The sequence below is a fragment of the Monodon monoceros genome, unplaced genomic scaffold (genome assembly GCF_005190385.1).
Source record: "Monodon monoceros isolate NGI ecotype Baffin Bay Population unplaced genomic scaffold, NGI_Narwhal_1 Super_Scaffold_9, whole genome shotgun sequence".
In the NCBI taxonomy this organism is placed as follows: Eukaryota; Metazoa; Chordata; class Mammalia; order Artiodactyla; family Monodontidae; genus Monodon; species Monodon monoceros.
In genome coordinates, this window is record NW_021703786.1 from 44,723,038 (window position 1) to 44,741,984 (window position 18,947).

General features: G+C 47.6%; 2 protein-coding genes across 4 annotated transcripts in view; both read right to left on the bottom strand.

The window, feature by feature from the left end:
* The window catches only part of USP43 (ubiquitin specific peptidase 43), a 61,991-nt gene extending 55,746 nt beyond the window's left edge, over positions 1 to 6,245 (bottom strand). For both annotated transcript variants that reach the window (XM_029212676.1, XM_029212675.1), the window contains exon 1: positions 5,742 to 6,245. In XM_029212676.1, the coding sequence (XP_029068509.1) occupies positions 5,742 to 6,245 (504 nt within the window). The remainder of the gene's footprint in view (positions 1 to 5,741) is intronic.
* A 2,364-nt stretch (positions 6,246 to 8,609) lies between these two features.
* Positions 8,610 to 18,947, bottom strand: part of CFAP52 (cilia and flagella associated protein 52) — a 34,761-nt gene continuing 24,423 nt past the window's right edge. For both annotated transcript variants that reach the window (XM_029212786.1, XM_029212787.1), the window contains 5 exons: positions 16,139 to 16,284; positions 13,369 to 13,520; positions 12,777 to 12,879; positions 9,717 to 9,828; positions 8,610 to 8,785 (listed from right to left, as the gene is read on the bottom strand). In XM_029212786.1, the coding sequence (XP_029068619.1) occupies positions 8,610 to 8,785; positions 9,717 to 9,828; positions 12,777 to 12,879; positions 13,369 to 13,520; positions 16,139 to 16,284 (689 nt within the window). The remainder of the gene's footprint in view (positions 8,786 to 9,716; positions 9,829 to 12,776; positions 12,880 to 13,368; positions 13,521 to 16,138; positions 16,285 to 18,947) is intronic.

Sequence of the window (18,947 nt, forward strand, 5' to 3'; positions counted from 1 at the left end):
ATGGACCTTGAGGGCATTATGCTGAAATAAGTCAGACAGAGAAAGACAGTGTTATGATACCTCTTACATGTGGAATCTAAAAAACAATTGAAATTGGAAAAGCAGAAAATAAAACAGTGGTTATCAGGGGCTGCGGGTGGAGGGATGGGACAGATGGTGTGTAAGGGTACATAGTTGTAACGAGTAGATAAATAAGTCCTGGAGACTAATACATGGTACAGGCAGACCTCAGAGTTATTGTAGGTTCAGTTCCAGACCACCATAATAAAGCAGATATCTCAATAAAGCGAGTCGCGTGAATTTTTTGGTTTCCCAGGGCATATAAAATTATACTCAAGCCATTCTGTAGTCTCTTAACACCACAGTAGTACAATGTACAATAGCATTGTCTAAAAAACAACCTACGGACCTTAATTAAAAAACAATTGATTATAAAGTAAAATTCAAAAAAAATAAAATGGCAAAAATAAATAACTAAAACAATTTATTGCTAAAAAAATGCTAACCATCATCTGAGCCTTTAGCGAGTCTCATCTGTTGCTGGTGGAGGGTCTGGCCTCCATGTTGGTGGCTGCTGACTGGTCAGGGTAACTGGGGCAATTTCCGAAAATAAGGCGACTATGACATTTGCCGCATGGGTTGAACTCTCCTTTCACTCGAACACTTAGAGGCCATTGTGGGGTTATTAATTGGCCTAATTTCAATAGTGTGTGTCTCAGGGAAGAGGGAGGCCCAAGGACAGGGAGAGAGGTGGGGGAACAGCCGGTTGGTGGAGCAGTCAGAACACACACATTTATTAAGTTCACTACCTTATATAGGCGCAGTTCACGGCAGCCCCAAACAATTATAATAATAACATCAGCGATCACTGATCACAGATCACCATAACAAATATAATAACAATGAAAAAGTTGTAGATACTGTGAGAATTACCAAAATGTGACAGAGACACAAAGTGAGCAAAGGCTCTTGGAAAAAGGGCGCTGATAGACTTGACGGACGCAGGGTTGTCACAAACCTTCAATTTGTAAAGAACGCAACATCTGCAAAGTACAATGAAATGAAGTGTACGTGTACAGTGATTACAGACAACAAAACTGTACTGTAAACAATAAACTTGCTAAGACACTAGATCTTAATTGTTCCCAGAGCCAAAAGAAATGATAATTACATGACGAGATAGGGGTGTTAACCGATGCTACTATTGGCAATCATACTGCAATACAAATGTATCAAACCAATGTATTATATACCCTACACAGTGTTATATCTCACATATAACTCAATTTTTAAAAATGGGTGCCTTTCACTGTACATAATTCATACCTCGTAAAAACTGATTTAAAAAGCAAGAAACAGGGCTTCCCTGGTGGCGCAGTGGTTGTGAGTCCACCTACCGATCCAGGGGACACGGGTTCATGCCCCGGACCGGGAAGATCCCACATGCCGCGGAGCGGCTGGGCCCCTGAGCCATGGCCGCTGAGCCTGTGCGTTCAGAGCCTGTGCTCCGCAACGGGAGAGGCCACAACAGTGAGAGGCCCGCGGACAGCAAAAAAAAAAAAAAGCAAGAAACATAAAAAGAACAAAGCAGTCATCTTTGTTTTGACCATGTCGTTTCACTTCAAGGAATTAAGCTTATGGAAATGATCAGAGCTGAGGACGACGATTTAAATACAAGAATTTTCAATGTAGCATGATAGCTGGAAAATTGTACAGTACATAAACATCTCCCTAGGTATTGGTTCATTTAATGAGATATTACACAATCATTAAAAATTAAGTTTTATAAAACATTTTAATGACCAGGAGAAAGTCTTATGATAATACTTAACTGAAAACAGCACCATAAAAAACTAGAATTTCCAATTGTTTGTACATGATTTGAAGCACATCAACACAGCAGTGATGGTTACCTCCAGAGGGTGCAATTCCAGATCTTTTTTTTTTTTTTACATTTTAGCATTTTCCAATTTTTTATAGTTATATACATTGAATTACATCATTAGAAATCAAAGTATTATGGATAATACCATGGACAGGATTTTTAAAATGTATTTATTCATTTGCTCTTAAGTCCTACTATCACTGGGACGCTGGGTGACTCAGGGCCCAGGGAGGGGGAATACCACAGACCCATCCTTTTTGCGTGGCTGCGCTGGAGTAACTCACTCCAGCCTGCTGGCTGCCTCTCAACTTCCTCCCTTCCTTGGTCTGAAGCTAATGATCCCTCTTAAAGACCAAACTCCTCCACACAACCTTCTGTGGCTTCTCCCAAACCCATTCTCCAGCCCCTCCCCCCAGCCACATAGGCTTTCATTAATTCATTTTATCAGGCATTTATCCTGCCCAGCCCCACCCCCTCAGTGACTGGCAGTTTCAGTCTCCGGAACTATAATGCACTTTCCCACCCTCCCATGTCCTTAGCTGACCCTTCATCCTTCAAAACTCAACTCAATGGTTCCCTCTCCTGGGAAGACTTCCTAGCCCACCTCCTCCCACCACCTTCCCCAAACAGTCACGTCCTCCTGCCAGAATTGCCATAGAGCATCTTTATTTTTTATATTTTTTTAGCATCTTTATTGGAGTATAATTGCTTTACAATGGTGTGTTAGTTTCTGCTGTATAACAAAGTGAATAAGCTATACGTATATATATATCCCCATATCTCCTCCCTCTTGCGTCTCCCTCCCTCCCGCCCTCCCTATCCCCCCCCTCTAGGTGGTCACAAAGCACCGAGCTGATCTCCCTGTGCTATGCGGCTGCTTCCCACTAACTGTCTATTTTACATTTGGTAGTGTATATATGTCCATGCCACTCTCTCACTTGGTCCCAGCTTACCCTTCCCCCTCCCCGTGTCCTCAAGTCCATTCTCTATGTCTGTGTCTTTATTCCTGTCCTGCCCCTAGGTTCATCAGAACCTTTTTTTTTTTTAGATTCCATATATATGTGTTAGCATACGGTATTTGTTTCTCTCTTTCTGACTTAACTTCACTCTGTATGACAGACTCTAGGTCCATCCACCTCACTATAAATAACTCAATTTTGTTTCCTTTTATGGCTGAGTAATATTCCATTGTATATATGTGTCACATCTTCTTTATCCATTCATCTGTCGATGGACACTTAGGTTGCTTCCATGTCCTGGCTACTGTAAATAGAGCATCTTTATTTTGTAGCACTTGTCACCAGTTCTAATCGTGGGCCCGTGGTATTACTTCACTCACATCCATCTCTCCCACTGGACCGTAAGCTCCAGGAGAGGAGCCCCAGGATCAGGTTTTGCACACATCACCCCACATGTGTTCCATGCTCCCTGTATAGTATCTAGACACTCAATATTTGTTGAATGAATAAATGTTTCCTCATCTGTAAAATAAAAGGAGCCCACCTAGATTTCAATCCCCAAGGTTTAAAAGCACAGATTCTGGAATCCTTCCCCACTCTCTCAAAGGCTGCCGGCCAGGAAAGTTCCAGGAACCCCTGGCTTATAACACCCTTACTAACATATTAACAGTTTGATTATCCTTCAGCTCCCCGAGGCTCACAGAGAGCTTCTTGGCTCTAGGGATTTGAGAGCAGGATTTGAGAGAGACAGGAAACGCTGGTGAGTCATGGAAGGTGATTACTAATTTGGAAGACTTTTCAAGCTACTCCCGTCTCTCCCATTGCTGCAGTAACTGGATGAGAATGCATGGAGCAATAGAAAAGGTACACAGGATTACCTCCCTCCCTCCAGGTCTCTGCAGGTGAGGAATTATAATTAGCTCATTTTACCCTCAGAACAACCCTATAAGAAGGTAGGTACTGCTAGAGTCCCATTTTACGGATAAGGAAAGTTGAGGCACAGTTGAGATTTTAGTAACTTGCTCAAGGTAACCAAGACCTTGCTCTGAACCACTAAAGGATACTGCCTCTCACATTTAAAAAGCAAATGATGCCAAAAGGAGATATTACTGACACCCATTTGACCCACTGACGCCTGCAGAACAGTGCTTCACTAGTGGAAGCAGGAGAGAGGACGGTGGGGGTTGGCATCCTCGTGGGTCACATGGCAAGGATTGCTTTCTCAGGCTGAAACTCAAGAGCGGTGATGCTTGTGGAATGAACACTGACAAGTTCCCTCTCCCCCAAGAACAACAATCCCTAGTCTTTGGGGAGCTTCAGCTCTCTGCCCAGAACTGTGGTTTTTTAGCAGGAAGCCAGCCATGCGCGTCAATTATCAGCACTCTTTAATCCAACTGGGACCCCAAACAAATGCCCCGCTTTAATCCTGGGTGAAGTGATACACATAACTTCCAAAGCCTCATGACCCTGCAGCATACCCAGTAAGTAGACCGTGACCCCAGGAACAAAGGATACAAACCCACGCTAACGCATCCTAGGGGATTTCATTCACACTAAGCAAAAGGATGCCACCTCCAATATAGCACACCCACTGCCTCTCCCAGGCCCTCGGCACAGTACCTGGCACACAGGTTCTCCGCTTTCGATGGGCTTAGAATAAAAGCCAAACTCCTTACCGTTGCCTCCAAAACCTTACATGATCTGGCCAACCTCATCTCCTCCCCACTCTACTCTCCTGGGCAAGTACCACCCGAGTTTTTTTCATGCCTCCAGTTCTCAGCTCCTTCAGGCCTCTGGCCTTTGCACTTGCTGTTCCCTCCCCCTGTGGGGATTACTCCTAGATCTTGGCCTGGCTGCGTCCTTCTCATCATCCACCTCCTTCCTCCTAGACCTTGGTCTTCGAAGTCCGACTCCCCGCACCGCACTGGAAACTAGAGTGGAAACTCTCTATCCCTGGAGTTAGAACAGTCCTCCGATACTTCAGCTAATGTTTGCTGAGTGCAGAAATGCTGAATTCGCTCAAATCTACCAGCCCCCTGCACTCACCCGCCTCAAGCGCTGACACACTAATCAACTCAAAACAAAGGCTATGGGCTTCCCTGGTGGCACAGTGGTAGCGAGAGAGAGGCATGGACATATATACGCTACCAAATGTAAAATAGACAGTTAGTGGGAAGCAGCCGCATAGCACAGGGATATCAGCTCGGTGCTTTGTGACAGCCTGGAGGGGTGGGATAGGGAGGGTGGGAGGGAGGGAGACGTAAGAGGGAAGAGATATGGGAACATATGTATATGTATAACTGATTCACTTTGTTATGAAGCAGAAACTAACACACCATTGTAAAGCAACTATACCCCAATAAAGATGTTTAAAAAAAAAGGAGACTATTTCCAATAGCATAATGCATATGAAACCAGATTGCTTTGAATAAATTTGAATAAACTTAAACTTGTATTTAAAAAAAAAAAAAAAGAATCCGCCTGCCAATGCAGGGGACGCGGGCCCGAGCCCTGGTTGAGGAAGATCCCACATGCCGAGGAGCAGCTAAGCCCGTGCACCACAACTACTGAGCCTGCACTCTAGAGCCCGCGTGCCACAATTGCTGAAGCCCGCACGCCTAGAGCCTGTGCTCCGCAACAAGAGAAGCCACAGCAAGGAGAAGCCCGCGCACCGCAACGAAGACCCAACGCAGACAAAACTAAATAAAAATGTAAAAATAAATTTAATTTTAAAAAGAAGCGATAATCCGAGGCTTAACTGGCAAATGCCATCTAGAGAAGTCCCCAAGAAACCCCTTTCCTGATGGAGCACCCAACGGTCCAGAAGGGAAACCCTAAAGGCCGGAACGTGGCTGCCGCCGAGCGGCCAAGGCTGGAGGCAGCCCGGCGCTGCCTACCTTGAACTCGGCGGAAAGTTGGGGCGTGTATTCGCGCGTCCAGAGCGCGCGCACCAGCGCCGCCAGCTGCTCGGTGACCTCGGCGCGGCCCGGCGCCGCCCGATAGCGCCCCAGCGCCAGGAACTCGGCCAGCAGGTCGGTGTTGCTGAGACACTGCACCACGGCGTTCATGAAACAGGTGTTGCCGTGGTTCTTCAAGCCCTGAGCTCCCGGGATCCGCGCCCCGTCGCCGGCGGGGAGCTGGGGCTGGGGTCGGGGCGGGCGCTCCTCCCCGGGGCTTCCGGGCGCAGCTGGATCCGGGCCCGGGGGGCCAGCAAAGCCTCCCTCCCCGTCGCCATCGCCGTGTCCCGGCTGGGGCTGGGGCCGGGGCGGCGAGTCCCCGGGGCGGGAGCGGCTGCCCAGCGCCAGCAGGAAGCGGCCAAACAGGCGGCGCAGGGAGCGGCGGCGGCGGGGCCGGGGCGCGGGCGGCCCCTCTCCGGTCGCGGCCCCCGCGCCCGGGTCCATGGCTCCCGCCGGCGCCCCTCCCGGAGCGGAGCCCCCAGCCTCCGGGCGCCGGACGGACAAGCAGCCAACACGCCCTTCCAGGCTCGGAAAGGCGCCCGGGAGCCGGCTACCTGCGGGCCAGGTGTGCGGGGATCGGGCGGAGGCGGAGCCAAGGGCGGGGCCGCCCCGCCCCGCGCGGGAATCAGGCCGTAGGGCCCGCCCCGGGCAGCGCCCCGCCGCCCCCACCCCCGTCGGGTCCCGCCCCCGCCGCTCGGACCAGGAATAAAAGCACTGCAGCACGGCGTCCAGGTTCCCTCCCACTTCCTAACCTCTCCTAAACCTACCGACCTGAATTTAACCTCTGCTCCCAGTCCGCTCCCAGCCTTCAAGCTGTGAAAATAATAGAGGAATGATAAATGTGAACGCCCTAGTAAATTGCAAAGCCCTGGCTGTTGCTAAATTTCTTGTAATTACCTCCAGGCGAAGGTGAAAAGAAGGGAAAGGAAGGTTCCCCAGAGGGCAGCCTCCGGCGTAGCGAGAGACGCGCCCTGGGGGCGGTGAACGGGTGGAGAGTACCTTGGTACCGCTGGCTCCGCCGCAGGCTCAGGCGTGTGCGGACAGGTGGCGCCACCTCCTTCCAGCCCGTCTGCCCCGCAGGGGAGGCAGAGCCTTTGCGGGACCCGCCATCCTGGGACCCGAACTGGGAGGCGCGTGTAGAAACACCCGGGATTGGTTGTGGTTTGCTTGTTTAATTTAAATTACAGACTAGGTTAGGGCTTTTATCAAAACTTGCAAGCGAGACTTGACCGTGTTCGGTTTATTTGGTGGAGAAACGAGCTCAGAGAGGTTAACGCAATGGGCTGAGGCCACACGACCCGTAAGCAGAGAAGCCGGAACTCGAGCGGGGTCTGTGGACTGACAACCCCGCATCTTAGATCTTTCCAGCCTGAGTATTTGCTCACCAGGAAGTTTTCCAGCTCCCGGGCGCGCCCCCTAGGAGGTCTCACGTTCACTCCTTAACGCAAAATCCCAGCTGAATTGTTGCCCAATAAGAATTGACTTGGCATTGTCTTGCCCTAGATTCCCTGGGGACTTCCCTCACTTTATCTTGTAACTGTCACGTTAATCTGGCAAAGTCTCGCACAGTGAATTTCTCATCAATTTCTAGCTCAACAAGAGATTAGCAGGAGGCATTATCACATGAATGCCCTGAAATGTTACTTATTATCTGATGAATAAAGTGGTCATCATTTATTAAATATCCACCTTGATATGTCAAATAGGGCAGCAGCAGGTTACCTGATGCGGGGGGGGGGGGGGAAGCATTAGGTAAAGGATAAAGAATATGCACAGAACAAAAGACTGTCCTGTGAATTAGAGACTTGAAGTGTTTCTGGGAAATACCGTTATTTACCCTCCCTGGAAAAGGACACCGTCCCTGGTTGGACAGTCAATACACAAGGTCCATTCCATCGCTCTTCTAATGGTAAGCAGAGGAGAAAGATTTTATGGTTAACTCCAGAAAAGCATCTATGAAATTTCACCTTTGATAATTACCCCCAAGATCCCCAACACACATTTTCTTTGAGAAAGCACCATAATTCGTATTGAAGTTTCTACTCTGTGTCATGAACTCTGCCGACGCTTTAATACATTATTTCACTTAATTCTCCCAATCACTTTTTGAGCAGGTATTCTTGCTTTACAAAACGGAGTATCAGAGAGTTCAAACAAAACAAAAACCCTACCCAAGATCTGGATCCAAACCCACGTCTTGCCCCAGGCAGCTTGACCAATGAAATGCTGATTAAGAAGGTAAGTTCAGGGCTTCCCTGGTGGCGCAGTGGTTGCGAGTCCACCTGCCGATGCAGGGAACATGGGTTCGTGTCCCGGTCCGGGAGGATCCCACATGCCGCAGAGCGGCTGGGCCTGTGAGCCATGGCCGCTGAGTCTGCACGTCTGGAGTCTGTGCTCCGCAACGGGAGAGACCACAACAGTGAGAAGAGGCCCGCGTACCATAAAAAAAGAAGGTAAATTCACCTTCCTTATTTTTAGAGACTAGTGGACAAATTATGGGGAAGGGCTGTGGGTTTTGCAGAGTCATAGAAGGGAGATTATGACAGGAAACCAACAACTGGGAGCTTACTCATAATAAAAAAACTTTACAGTCTGGATGAATTATTCTTGAACACGTCTCAGTTTTAATATACAATCCGAGAATGTAAAATGCATTCTATAAAGGAAAGGAGAAACTTGTAGATAAAATATTTTGACCAAAGCACAGACACACAGGTGTGAGAAAGCAAGACTAGTTGTGGAGTTATCTAAGCTCAGCCTCCAACAGGACGGTATTCAATGCTGTGAATCCAGGAGGTCTCCAACGTTTCATGAGGGAAATGGGTACTTCCATCTCAAAATGGCCCCATCGGCACTCACGCTAACGATGTACTGATTTCCTGGACTTATCCGGACGCGGGTGATGTTGCCACTGTGTCCCACCCCAACGTGAGTCACTTCACCCTCATTGTAATCCCAAACTTTGACAAGATGGTCATTTCCACCTGAAAATGACAAAGCAGTTACATGGCATTGCTGCAACAGAACAGAGAGAAACAGTCCTGATTTTAAATTACTGGATCGTTTTCAATACATTCCCCATGTGCCGATTTAAAGGAAGAAAAACCTATCTTTATAAACACTCTTTTCCTTGATCATAAAAATCTAGATCTGTTGTAGTTAATTTGGGGGGAAAAAATGTAAAGAGGTGACATCACCCTTGATCCCACCATCCAGAAAGAACCACTAGTAACATCTTGGTTTAGTTCCTTCCGGTCTTTTCTCTGTAAGTTACACAGATATACATCTGAATATGTGATTAGGATCATACCATGTCTAATTTTATATCATGCTTTACATAAATGTGTTTGTGAAACTTTTATTGATTTGGAACATTAACTGGTTACTGTCCGGAAGAATCCAAGAGGCTGCAAGAAATGGGACTGATGCTGTTGCAATGGGCACATTGTGTGGCAAATGCCCCCTGGAAATGCTGACCGAAAAGCCTGGCATTTAAGACTTCAGTAGGAAATAGCAGAGCAAGGCAAACTGGACAGCCCAGCCCACGTAAAGGCCCATTTCTTTCTTTCTTTCTTTTATAATTAATTAATTTGTTTAAATTGAAGTATAATTGGTTTACAATGTTGTGTAAAGGCCCATTTCTTTCATCGCTGCCCACCACAAAAAAAGCACGCAGTGGAAGCTTAGGTTTATATTTGTGCCCCTAAGGCTCGTGAGCAAATGTTTCCTCTCATTGAAATGTGGCTTCTGGATTTTTCTTTCCCAGCCACACCGGCTGCAGTGTTCAGGCCTGAATCTAACCACGTTGCCCTTTAGACCCTTTTGTGGTCACTTCCAGTTGCCTCCCGCCTGGGAGTTCCACTTTCCCATTTAAATAAGCTGGGCTTGGCTTTCTTCTCTTATCCCAGGACTGACCTGTGACAAAATGCACTCCCTCCACGGTGATATCCATGCCGTTGACGGCCCCGGACAAGGAACCTTCCAACTCTCTGATTACTGACCCATCAAACACTTCCCAGTAAGCAATCTGGAATTCAAGAAAGAAGCATGAGGCGGGGTTCAGCTCAGTGAAATCATCCACACGCATGCTAACAAAAGAAGATTCTACTTTATATAGCAGACAGCAAAAATACACCCGGGATGATACACCAGCTGAAATTATAAATAGGCTAAAGCAGGGGGTGGAGAAATCATTTTAATATTTTTAGTAGTGGCTTTAAAATTTGCATTCAATTTAAAGAGGTGTTGATATGCTGGTAAACTGGATTGAGACAGAGAGTACTTCTGGTCAGATGGAGCAGATTGAGCCTGAAGGGGGCTGTAAAGGAGAGAAGAAAGCGGCCACTGCATCCACTTTCCCAGTTCTGCTCTTAAGAGGAGGAAAGTGAAGCTTTCTTTAGGCCTGGCGGGAGGGGAAAGCATTTCCTTCCTCCAGCTTGGGGAATGAGCAGTTCTGGAAAATTCTGGAGACTGGGCCTTAAAAAGTGAGCTCTCACCGTGGCTGGCCCTCCCTCTTCCTCACCCCACCCTTATTCCAAACCTTCTCTTCTGCCTCAAAGCAACAGAACATTCCGCAGGGCTGGGTTTAAACAGAGGTTGATCATATATTCCACCCGCATCCTCACCCCCCCCCGCCCCCTCCTGGGCCAAGGAACTGGGTTAGGGGTGGAAAGGAGACAGGGGCTCAAGGAAGGAAGATTTTTCTCTGAATATACTGCTTTTATGCTTTTTGAACTTTGAACTTTGTAAATGTACAACCAACTCACAAATAAAATTTCTTTCTAGGGCTTCCCTGGTGGCGCAGTGGTTGAGAGTCCACCTGCCGATGCAGGGGACGCGGGTTCGTGCCCCGGTCCGGGAAGATCCCACATGCCGCGGAGCGGCTGGGCCCGTGAGCCATGGCCCCTGAGCCTGCGCGTCCGGAGCCTGTGCTCCGCAACGGGAGAGGCCACAATGGTGAGAGGCCCGCGTACCACAAAAAAAAAAAAAAATTTCTTTCTAAACATAGAGCCCTTGACCAGGAATCAGGAGTGGGAACTTGGGTATTTCACCCAGAACTTTCTCTCTGTTTCATGTTGCTGGCAACTTCCTGTGTTCCCGTCATTACGCCAGGAATCTGTATTCCTCTGAATTTAGCTAGAAATGGTGTGTGCTATTTAAAATTTTTCTTTTCTTTTTATTTATTTATTTTGCTTTATAATTTCTATCGATGCTCGGTCACTTTAACAATAAAGTTCTGATTTCATAGTAAAAACATAAAGGAGTATGAAAGCATGCCAAAATCCTAGTTTCTCAGGAATCCCATCGATGTAAGTCATTGGTGCTTGATGACCAGCTTCCTTGACCAGGGAAGTCAAAGTGAGCCTCCCCTGGGCTTTCCCAAGTGTCCTCTCCTAGGCATGGTCTTCCCTGAGATCAAAGCATGGCTAGGTCCTCCTGGCACTCAGGCCTCAGCTCAAGTGCCACCTCCTTAAGGAGGCCTCGCTGACCATCCTTGCTAAAACAGCTTCCTTCTCCCAGCCATTATCCTATAGCCTGTTCTATATTTTTTTTAGCTCTTTCACCATCTCGTATCATCTTGTTCACTTATTACTCATTGCTCTTTCTTGGACTCATTTACATGTGTACTATCCCATTCCATCCCCTCCCACCCAAAATTAATACAGAAGGTAGGTAAGCTCCATGACAGGAGGGACACTGTCATGTCCCCAGCACTTAGAGTAGTTTGACAGATTTATGATTTATGGTTGGAATATTCTGGTCAAAATTCAAATAAGAGGGAAATAGATTGTTTCAAGCCTCAAAAGCTGAAACCTAGAATATGGCAGATATCACACTAATTTAGAAACAATATGAACCGTCCATCAAAGCATTTATAGTGACGCGGTGATTAACTCCCTAATATCCATCCCACCCCAGTGCCAAGAGGAAGCCCACTTAGACCACAAGTCAAGCACAGGTTGGGGGATGGGCAGGCATAGGCCAGTTTGGGCGGATGAGACACAAAGAAACCTAGCAACCCACAGAGACTGGAACACAGAGGCAGTTCTTCACGCCCTCCCAGAACATTCTGTCTGTGTCGGGCAGATCCTGGTTGGACCAGGAAGCATTCCTTGGGTTTTTATGACAAAGTGTCTCAGGCAGTCGTTCCCAATCACCTGGGAAGCTTAAACAGGAAAAAACCCCACTCTTAGATTCTAATTTGGGGGATGGAGGTGGGGAGGGAAGGTACCTTTTGTATTTTTCCCTCAATACTTTTAACTCCATTAACTTAGCCTGTATCTGGCAAAACAATAAATATGCAAACTCTTCTTCATTATCTCAAAGTCATCTCAAAGTCTACATTAGGGGTATTCAAACCCAGTAATTGGATGTGCAGGTAATCAGGCCAAGATCTGGCTGATCCGATGTGGCTGGCAGGGTGGGAGACACCCCAGCTTCCTTGCCCTTCCATGTTTCTCTCTCCTGAAGCCTCCTGCTTTCTCCAAGGGGGAAATGTTCCCCCCCAAATAATGGCCAATTTTCACTGAAGGACATGGACTCCCTAGCTTAAGAGATTTTTAATATATTGACGAAGTAGGGTGATGAGAGATGAGCTCTATTGTCATTCAATTTGAATTTAATCAAAGTGACAGCTCCTTTGGGCACAACACTTCCAGCCTTAGAAATGTCCTCATAATCAAAACCAGTACTTACTGAGTGTCCGCTATGTGCCAGGCCCCCTGCTTTTAGCATCATATTCAATCATGACTTTCATCCCCACAGCAACTGCATGAGGTCAGTGGTGTCATCACTTCCATTTTGCAGAAAAGGAAGCAAAGGCACCCCAAAACGTTATGTAGCATTTCCAAACTGACACGGCGGATCACCAGCAAACCCATGGTTTGAACTGGCATGGCCTGACTCCAGAGCCTGTACCCTCAGCCACAAGGCGTCACTGCTCTTCTCTTGTACCAGAAAGACCTTGACTCTTACCTTTCTGTCTGTCCCGCTGGTGATGATCTGGAACTCTTCAGGGTGGTAACAAACACACTGGAATAAGGTGTTAGCCAGGATCATCTGATTCCTCCTAAGACGCCTGAAAAATAGATTCCAGAGCTGTGAAACATGACTTTCTCTTCCTGAGAAACTTTACTTACTACTTTTTAAAAAAATTTTTATTTATTTATTTATTTTTGGCTGCATTGGGTCTTCGTTGCTGCACGCGGGCTTTTCTCTAGTTGCAGTGAGTGGGGTCTACTCTTCTTTGCGGTGCGTGGGCTTCTCATTGCGGGGGCTTCTCTTTTTGTGGAGCACGGGCTCTAGGCGCACGGGCTTCAGTAGCTGTGGCTCACGGGCTCTAGAGCACAGGCTCAGTAGTTGTGGCTCATGGGCTTAGTTGCTCTGCAGCATGTGGGATCTTCCCGGGCCAGGGCTCGAACCCCTGTCCCGTGCGTGGGCAGGCAGACTCTCAACCACTGCGCCACCAGGGAAGCCCTCTACCCTTTGTTTGAGTCTTCCCTTGAGTTCAATAAAATGCTGGGATTGAGTTCTGCATCACTTGGTCCTCCCCATCACTGGTACCTACACGAGGTCCCATATGATGCAGGTGCCGTCCGTGCTGGCTGTGACGCACTCCTTGTTGCTCTTCTTCACCCTGATACAGGACACGGAGGACTTGTGCTCCTTCAGGGCCTCCTCCAGCTTCTGGGTCTGGTGGCCTATTTGCCACACCCTCACCTGGAAGCCACAAAACACAGGCTCTCAATTCCAACTTGGGAATTTTTGAAGGGGGTTAAAAAGAAGTAAAAAATAAAAAGATTCCAAGAGCTTTCTCACCCCCTGGGCTGACTTGCTTTTTCTAATTCCCTGTCCTCATCTCAGTTGAGTGAGGTAGGGATGCCAAGTTGCAGGGCAGGAATATTCTTCCACGGAGCCAGGGAGATGCCTACCAGGGAGCCTACACCTGTTTTTACTTTAGGGCTGAGAAATATATCAGACACCCGCTAAAACCAGTAATGCAGGGGCTGCTGCTAAACCGAGTGAAACAACATGTCTGCTCGTTTCTGCTGAGCACTGCTCTCAAAGTCCTGCCTCCATCAGGGAATCTCTTGGGTACCCAGAGCCATATTTAAACTTTCCCATCAGCTGTTGTCTCGATCATTTAAAGTCAGTGGTTCTCAACTCCACGGAAGCCAACACCCAACCTTCAGTAACAAATATTGTCTAATATCCCTTTGCTATCTTGAAATGAAATGCAGAGGTGATACAACTACCTACACACAAAATTTCAAAACTGGCAGTATGATGCCCCAACTGTAATAAAAAGGGTAAGTAAAAAGGAAAGTTATTTGGTTCTAACAGTAGGTCCTGTAATGGATAAACGCTCTGTCACAACTATACCAGAGAACATAATAATGTAGCCAGACGCTTCTTATAATGAACGTGTTGGACTTCTAAAACATAAGAAGAGCAGAAATTACTTTGTGTAAGTGATATAAGACAACAAAGGAGCCATAGTCTAGTTGAACACTAAACTGAAAACTAGTGTTGGGATCAGTGATAACAGGCTAACTTATTTGCACCGGATAAGAGGAAAATAACCTTAAATGAAGTAAGAAAAACATGCAAAGACACTTTCTTAGTCAAGAAGATGAGGAAGCGTGAGGTTATCCCAAATGAGCCGGGCCATCTTCCTTGCTATGGTGTTCAAATAACTCAGTATGTCTTTTTTTTTTTTTTTTTTTTTTTTTGCTATACGCGGGCCTCTCACTGTTGTGGCCTCTCCTGTTGCGGAGCACGGGCTCCGGACGTGCAGGCTCAATGGCCATGGCTCACGGGACCAGCCGCTCCGCGGCATGTGGGATCTTCCCGGACCGGGGCACAAACCCATGTCCCCTGCATCGGCAGGCGGACTCTCAACCACTGCGCCACCAGAGAAGCCCACTCAGTATGTCTTGACATGGGACAGGGTGATGACTATTGCCAGAGAAAATAAACAGATCCACAATCTTGAATGTATGGAGGCAGGCAGTGGCTCTCTAGCCAGGGTGAGATGCAGATGTTCTAGCCAGTGTGGTGTGGGCACCAGCCAAACAGCACAGGACTGGAGCCTTGGATGTGCCGGCCATTAGCTGGGGGATGGCAGGGAGGTTTGGGTATAAACTCAGGTAACGGCCAATGAAAGTGGAAATAAAATACTTAAGAGTACCTTAGCAACCCCAGGATTCAGACCGGTGCACCCCTGCGGACCAGCAGTCCTGGTCTCTAGTACTTACAAAGACCTTGAAGACTATGTCCTTGGAAGAAAAGGTCTGGAGTAGCTGTGGGGAATGGGAGCGGGCATTGTGAAAAGACTGCTGATCAGGGCTGGGGGCGACGGATCTGTTTTGTGCGATTCCCTCCTGTAACCCTCCTCAGCAAGGTCGATGCCCCCAAAGGCTGAGGGAGCAAGCAAGGATGCTGTGGGTGTTAGCAACAGCGTGGCTGAAGGGATGAGGGAAGGGAACAGAGCCGCGAGGGTGATAATGGGCAGAGAGCAGGGGGATGGTCTAGGACAAGTGTGTCTGTGGAGCATCTGCACGGTTTAGTCCACATGGAGATGTGCTCTGAATGTGGAATGCACACCAGATTCTGAAGACTTCGTACAAAATAGTGTAAAAAAACATCTCACTAATTGGAGTATTGCTATCTTCACTTTATACTTTACTTTTACAGGAAACGGAAGCACAGAGAGGTTAAAGAACACACCCTAGGTCACACAGCTGGGAAGTGGCAGAAGTGAAATCGGAGCCCAGGCAGTGTGGCCCCAGAACCCAAACATTCAGCCACTAACAGGTTTGATCCAAACTCTGCCAAAGGCTACGTGAAGATGCTGTATCTTTCTTCTCCCTAAAAAGATGTTTTAGGCTCCTTGAAATGATGGAACGAAAAGGTCGAGTGTAATAATTTTGAAATGATGGTCGAAGCATCTGGGTAGATGAAAGAATCGATTCTAAAAATAGCATCTCCTTTAAAAGATAAGATAAAGACAATTTATATAACTGGTTTTTGAAGGAGAAAAAAAAAAGTATTCTAAAACTCTGGCAAAACACCAACTTGGATTCCTAGCTCAATTCCCTGTAGAATGATTTCATGTCTGTATCCTAAATGTCCTTTCTGGGAACAAAAATATTGATATGTGTATTTATATTATTAGAACTTTAATTTATGAGGTATCTCAGAGTTTCATCAAAAATCTTAATTTGGTCCTGCCTGATTCCTAGTACAGGTGAAAAAATCAAATTCGTGGCCTGCTATGAGGCAGTTGCTCTAAACCAAGGGCTATTTTAAAAAGATTCTGCCTTCGAGAATAATACCTCCCCTTCGCCACCGCCGCTGATGACCCTTTTACAGTCACTGGTGGTGGCGATGGCCGTCACTCCAATCCTGTGGGCGTTGTTAATGACGTACATCAGCCGGCCTGTCTCTGGGGCAAAGGCTCGGATCTTACCGTCGTCCCACGCTGGCACGAAAGGGAAACAAAGGCGGGCAGGATGAGTATACTTATGGTCTCTGCAGACTGCGGCTCTCTTAAATCATAAGTGAGAGACAGGACTGGGGGCAGTGGTGGTGATGGAGGGAAGAGGCCGATCTCCCACCAGCTGCCAAGAATCATAGCCCCCTTTTCCCTGATTCCCCAAACTGGCCACGCCTCCTGAGGGAAATGAGCGACTTGCCTTAGTTGAACCTGCCTCCAGGTGAGCCCCATCCCAGGAGAGAGAAGCGGGAGGCCAGCTCCCACTTCTCCCATGAGCCACACAACTTGTACTTTCAAGCGGCTGGTTGATCATGCCTCTGGGATGTAGAACTTAACACCTGCAAATAAATGTTGCCTTCCCACCCGTCGCCCCCACTTTAAACCTGACGCTTCTTCTCCCACTCCCATCGTCTTCCCCGTCTCTATAAAAGTCGCCACCACCCAACCAGCTGCTCGAACCAAGAACTTCAGAGCCATCCTTGATTCCTCTCTATGCCGTCCACCCAACCCAACCCAACCTCCAATCAGCATTACAATCTGAACACAGTAAATCTGGCCACGTCTCAACCCTTCCCCTGGGACCACCTTTGTCCAAGCCACCAGCATCTCTCTCCTGGATTATTATAACAGCTTTCTCCCTAGCCTGAGACTCTTGCCCTCCTGCAATCAATTATTTATGCAGGGGCCAGCGTGAACTTCTTAAAATCATGTCACCTCCTTGATGAAGAACTTTCAAAAAGCTTTTCCCCACTGCACTTACAATGAAAACCAGCTCCTTAATTCTCTAGAGTAACTAGTCTCTGCTCCCTCCCTACCCCTTCAATTTCTTCTACTACTACTCTCCCTCAACCCTGACCCCAACCTTACCCTCTAAGCTTCAGACACACTGGTCCTCTTTCTATACCTCAAACACACCAAGTAATTTCCCACCTCAGGGCCTTTGCACTTGCTGTTCCCTCTTCCTGCTGTGCTCTTCACCCAGCTCTTCACCTGGCTGGCTGCCCCTCATCACCTCCAGCATGGGCTCTGGACCTTAGCAATTTTAAATAGGATGCTCAAGGTGGATCCCATTTCAGCCAAGATTCGAGACGGTGAGGTGGTGAGCAAATGAGTCATGGGGCTCTCTGGGGAAAGAACATTCCAGGAAGACTGAACAGCTATAGCAAAGGCCCTATGTGTAGCATAGGAAGAGCAAAGAAGCACGTATGGCTCGGGGGGCTGAGCAGTAAGAGACAAAGTCAGAGGTAAGAAGGTGGGGCTGGGGGGGAGAGAAGTCAGGGGGGACCTTGCAGGCAATTGCAGGGAATTTGTCTTTTTTTTTTTTTAATTAATTAATTTATTAATTTATTATTTTTGGCTGTGTTGGGTCTTCGTCTCTGCGCGAGGGCTTTCTCTAGTTGCGGCGAGCGGGGGCCACTCTTCATCGCGGTGCGCGGGCCTCTCACTGTCACGGCCTCTCTTGTTGCGGAGCACAGGCTCCAGACGCGCAGGCTCAGCGGCCGTGGCTCACGGGCCTAGTTGCTCCGCGGCATGTGGGATCTTCCCAGACCAGGGCTCGAACCCGTGTCCCCTGCATTGGCAGGCGGACTCTCAACCACTGCGCCACCAGGGAAGCCCTGTCTTTTATTTTTAAAAAGGAAAGGACCGTTGAGCCCTAGAAATGGCACGATCTGACTTACACTTTAAAGAGTTTTCTGGCATCTGTGTTGAGAGCAGATCGGGGGAGAAGAGTAATGGGCAAGAGCAGAGCAGGGAGTCCTGGTAGGAAGCTTCTAGAATAATCTAGGAGAGAGAAGGTGGTGGCTGAGACGAGGGTGGAGATGATGAGATGGATGGGATCTTGGATATACTCTGAAGGGGGAGCCATTGGGGGGAAACGGGGGTGGGGTATTAGAGGAAAAGAGCAGGTGATGGGGACTCCAAGATTCTTGACCCCGGGGTTTGTTAGTTCTAAGTGTAATGTAAGCCAAGAGCTTCCGGTGACTGCTCTGTGGAGAAGACACGCCCCAGGGGAGAATCCAACACGAGGAGACAGAACCAAGAAAAGAGGGGATGAGATGGGTTTTATTTTATTTTATTTATTATTATTATTATTATTTGGGCTGTGTCGCAGCATGTGGGATCTTAGTTCCCCAGCCGGGGATCAAACCCCTGCCCCCTGCAGTGGAAGCGCAGAGCCCTAACCACTGGACCGCCAGGGAAGTCTCCTGATATCACTGTTTAAATAGCTACCCCTAAAGACCCACTTGACTTTTCATTCATGTGAACCAGTGAATTCACTTTTGACCACTGGGGAAACCTGTATACGGATTGGACATAAACAATATTAAGAAATTAGGATTTTATAGGAAAATATTTTTAGAGATGCATACTGATTTAGAGGTAGAATATCATGGTGTCTACAATTTATGTTAAAATACTTGGGCATCACGTAATCAACTGAATTAAAAATAAATTCCCTTGGAGCTATAACTTAGTTTAAGTAGTTTTTAATCTCTTGAACAACAAAAAGGGTTCTCACTCAAGTGCCCCGGACTCGCTAAGGCCTCAAATCCACTTTGTAAATGATTCACTGAATTTCCTTGCTAGAGAGAAAGCAACACGCTCTATGCAGCAGTGTGGGGGAGGAGAGATTGCTGCTTGGTAAT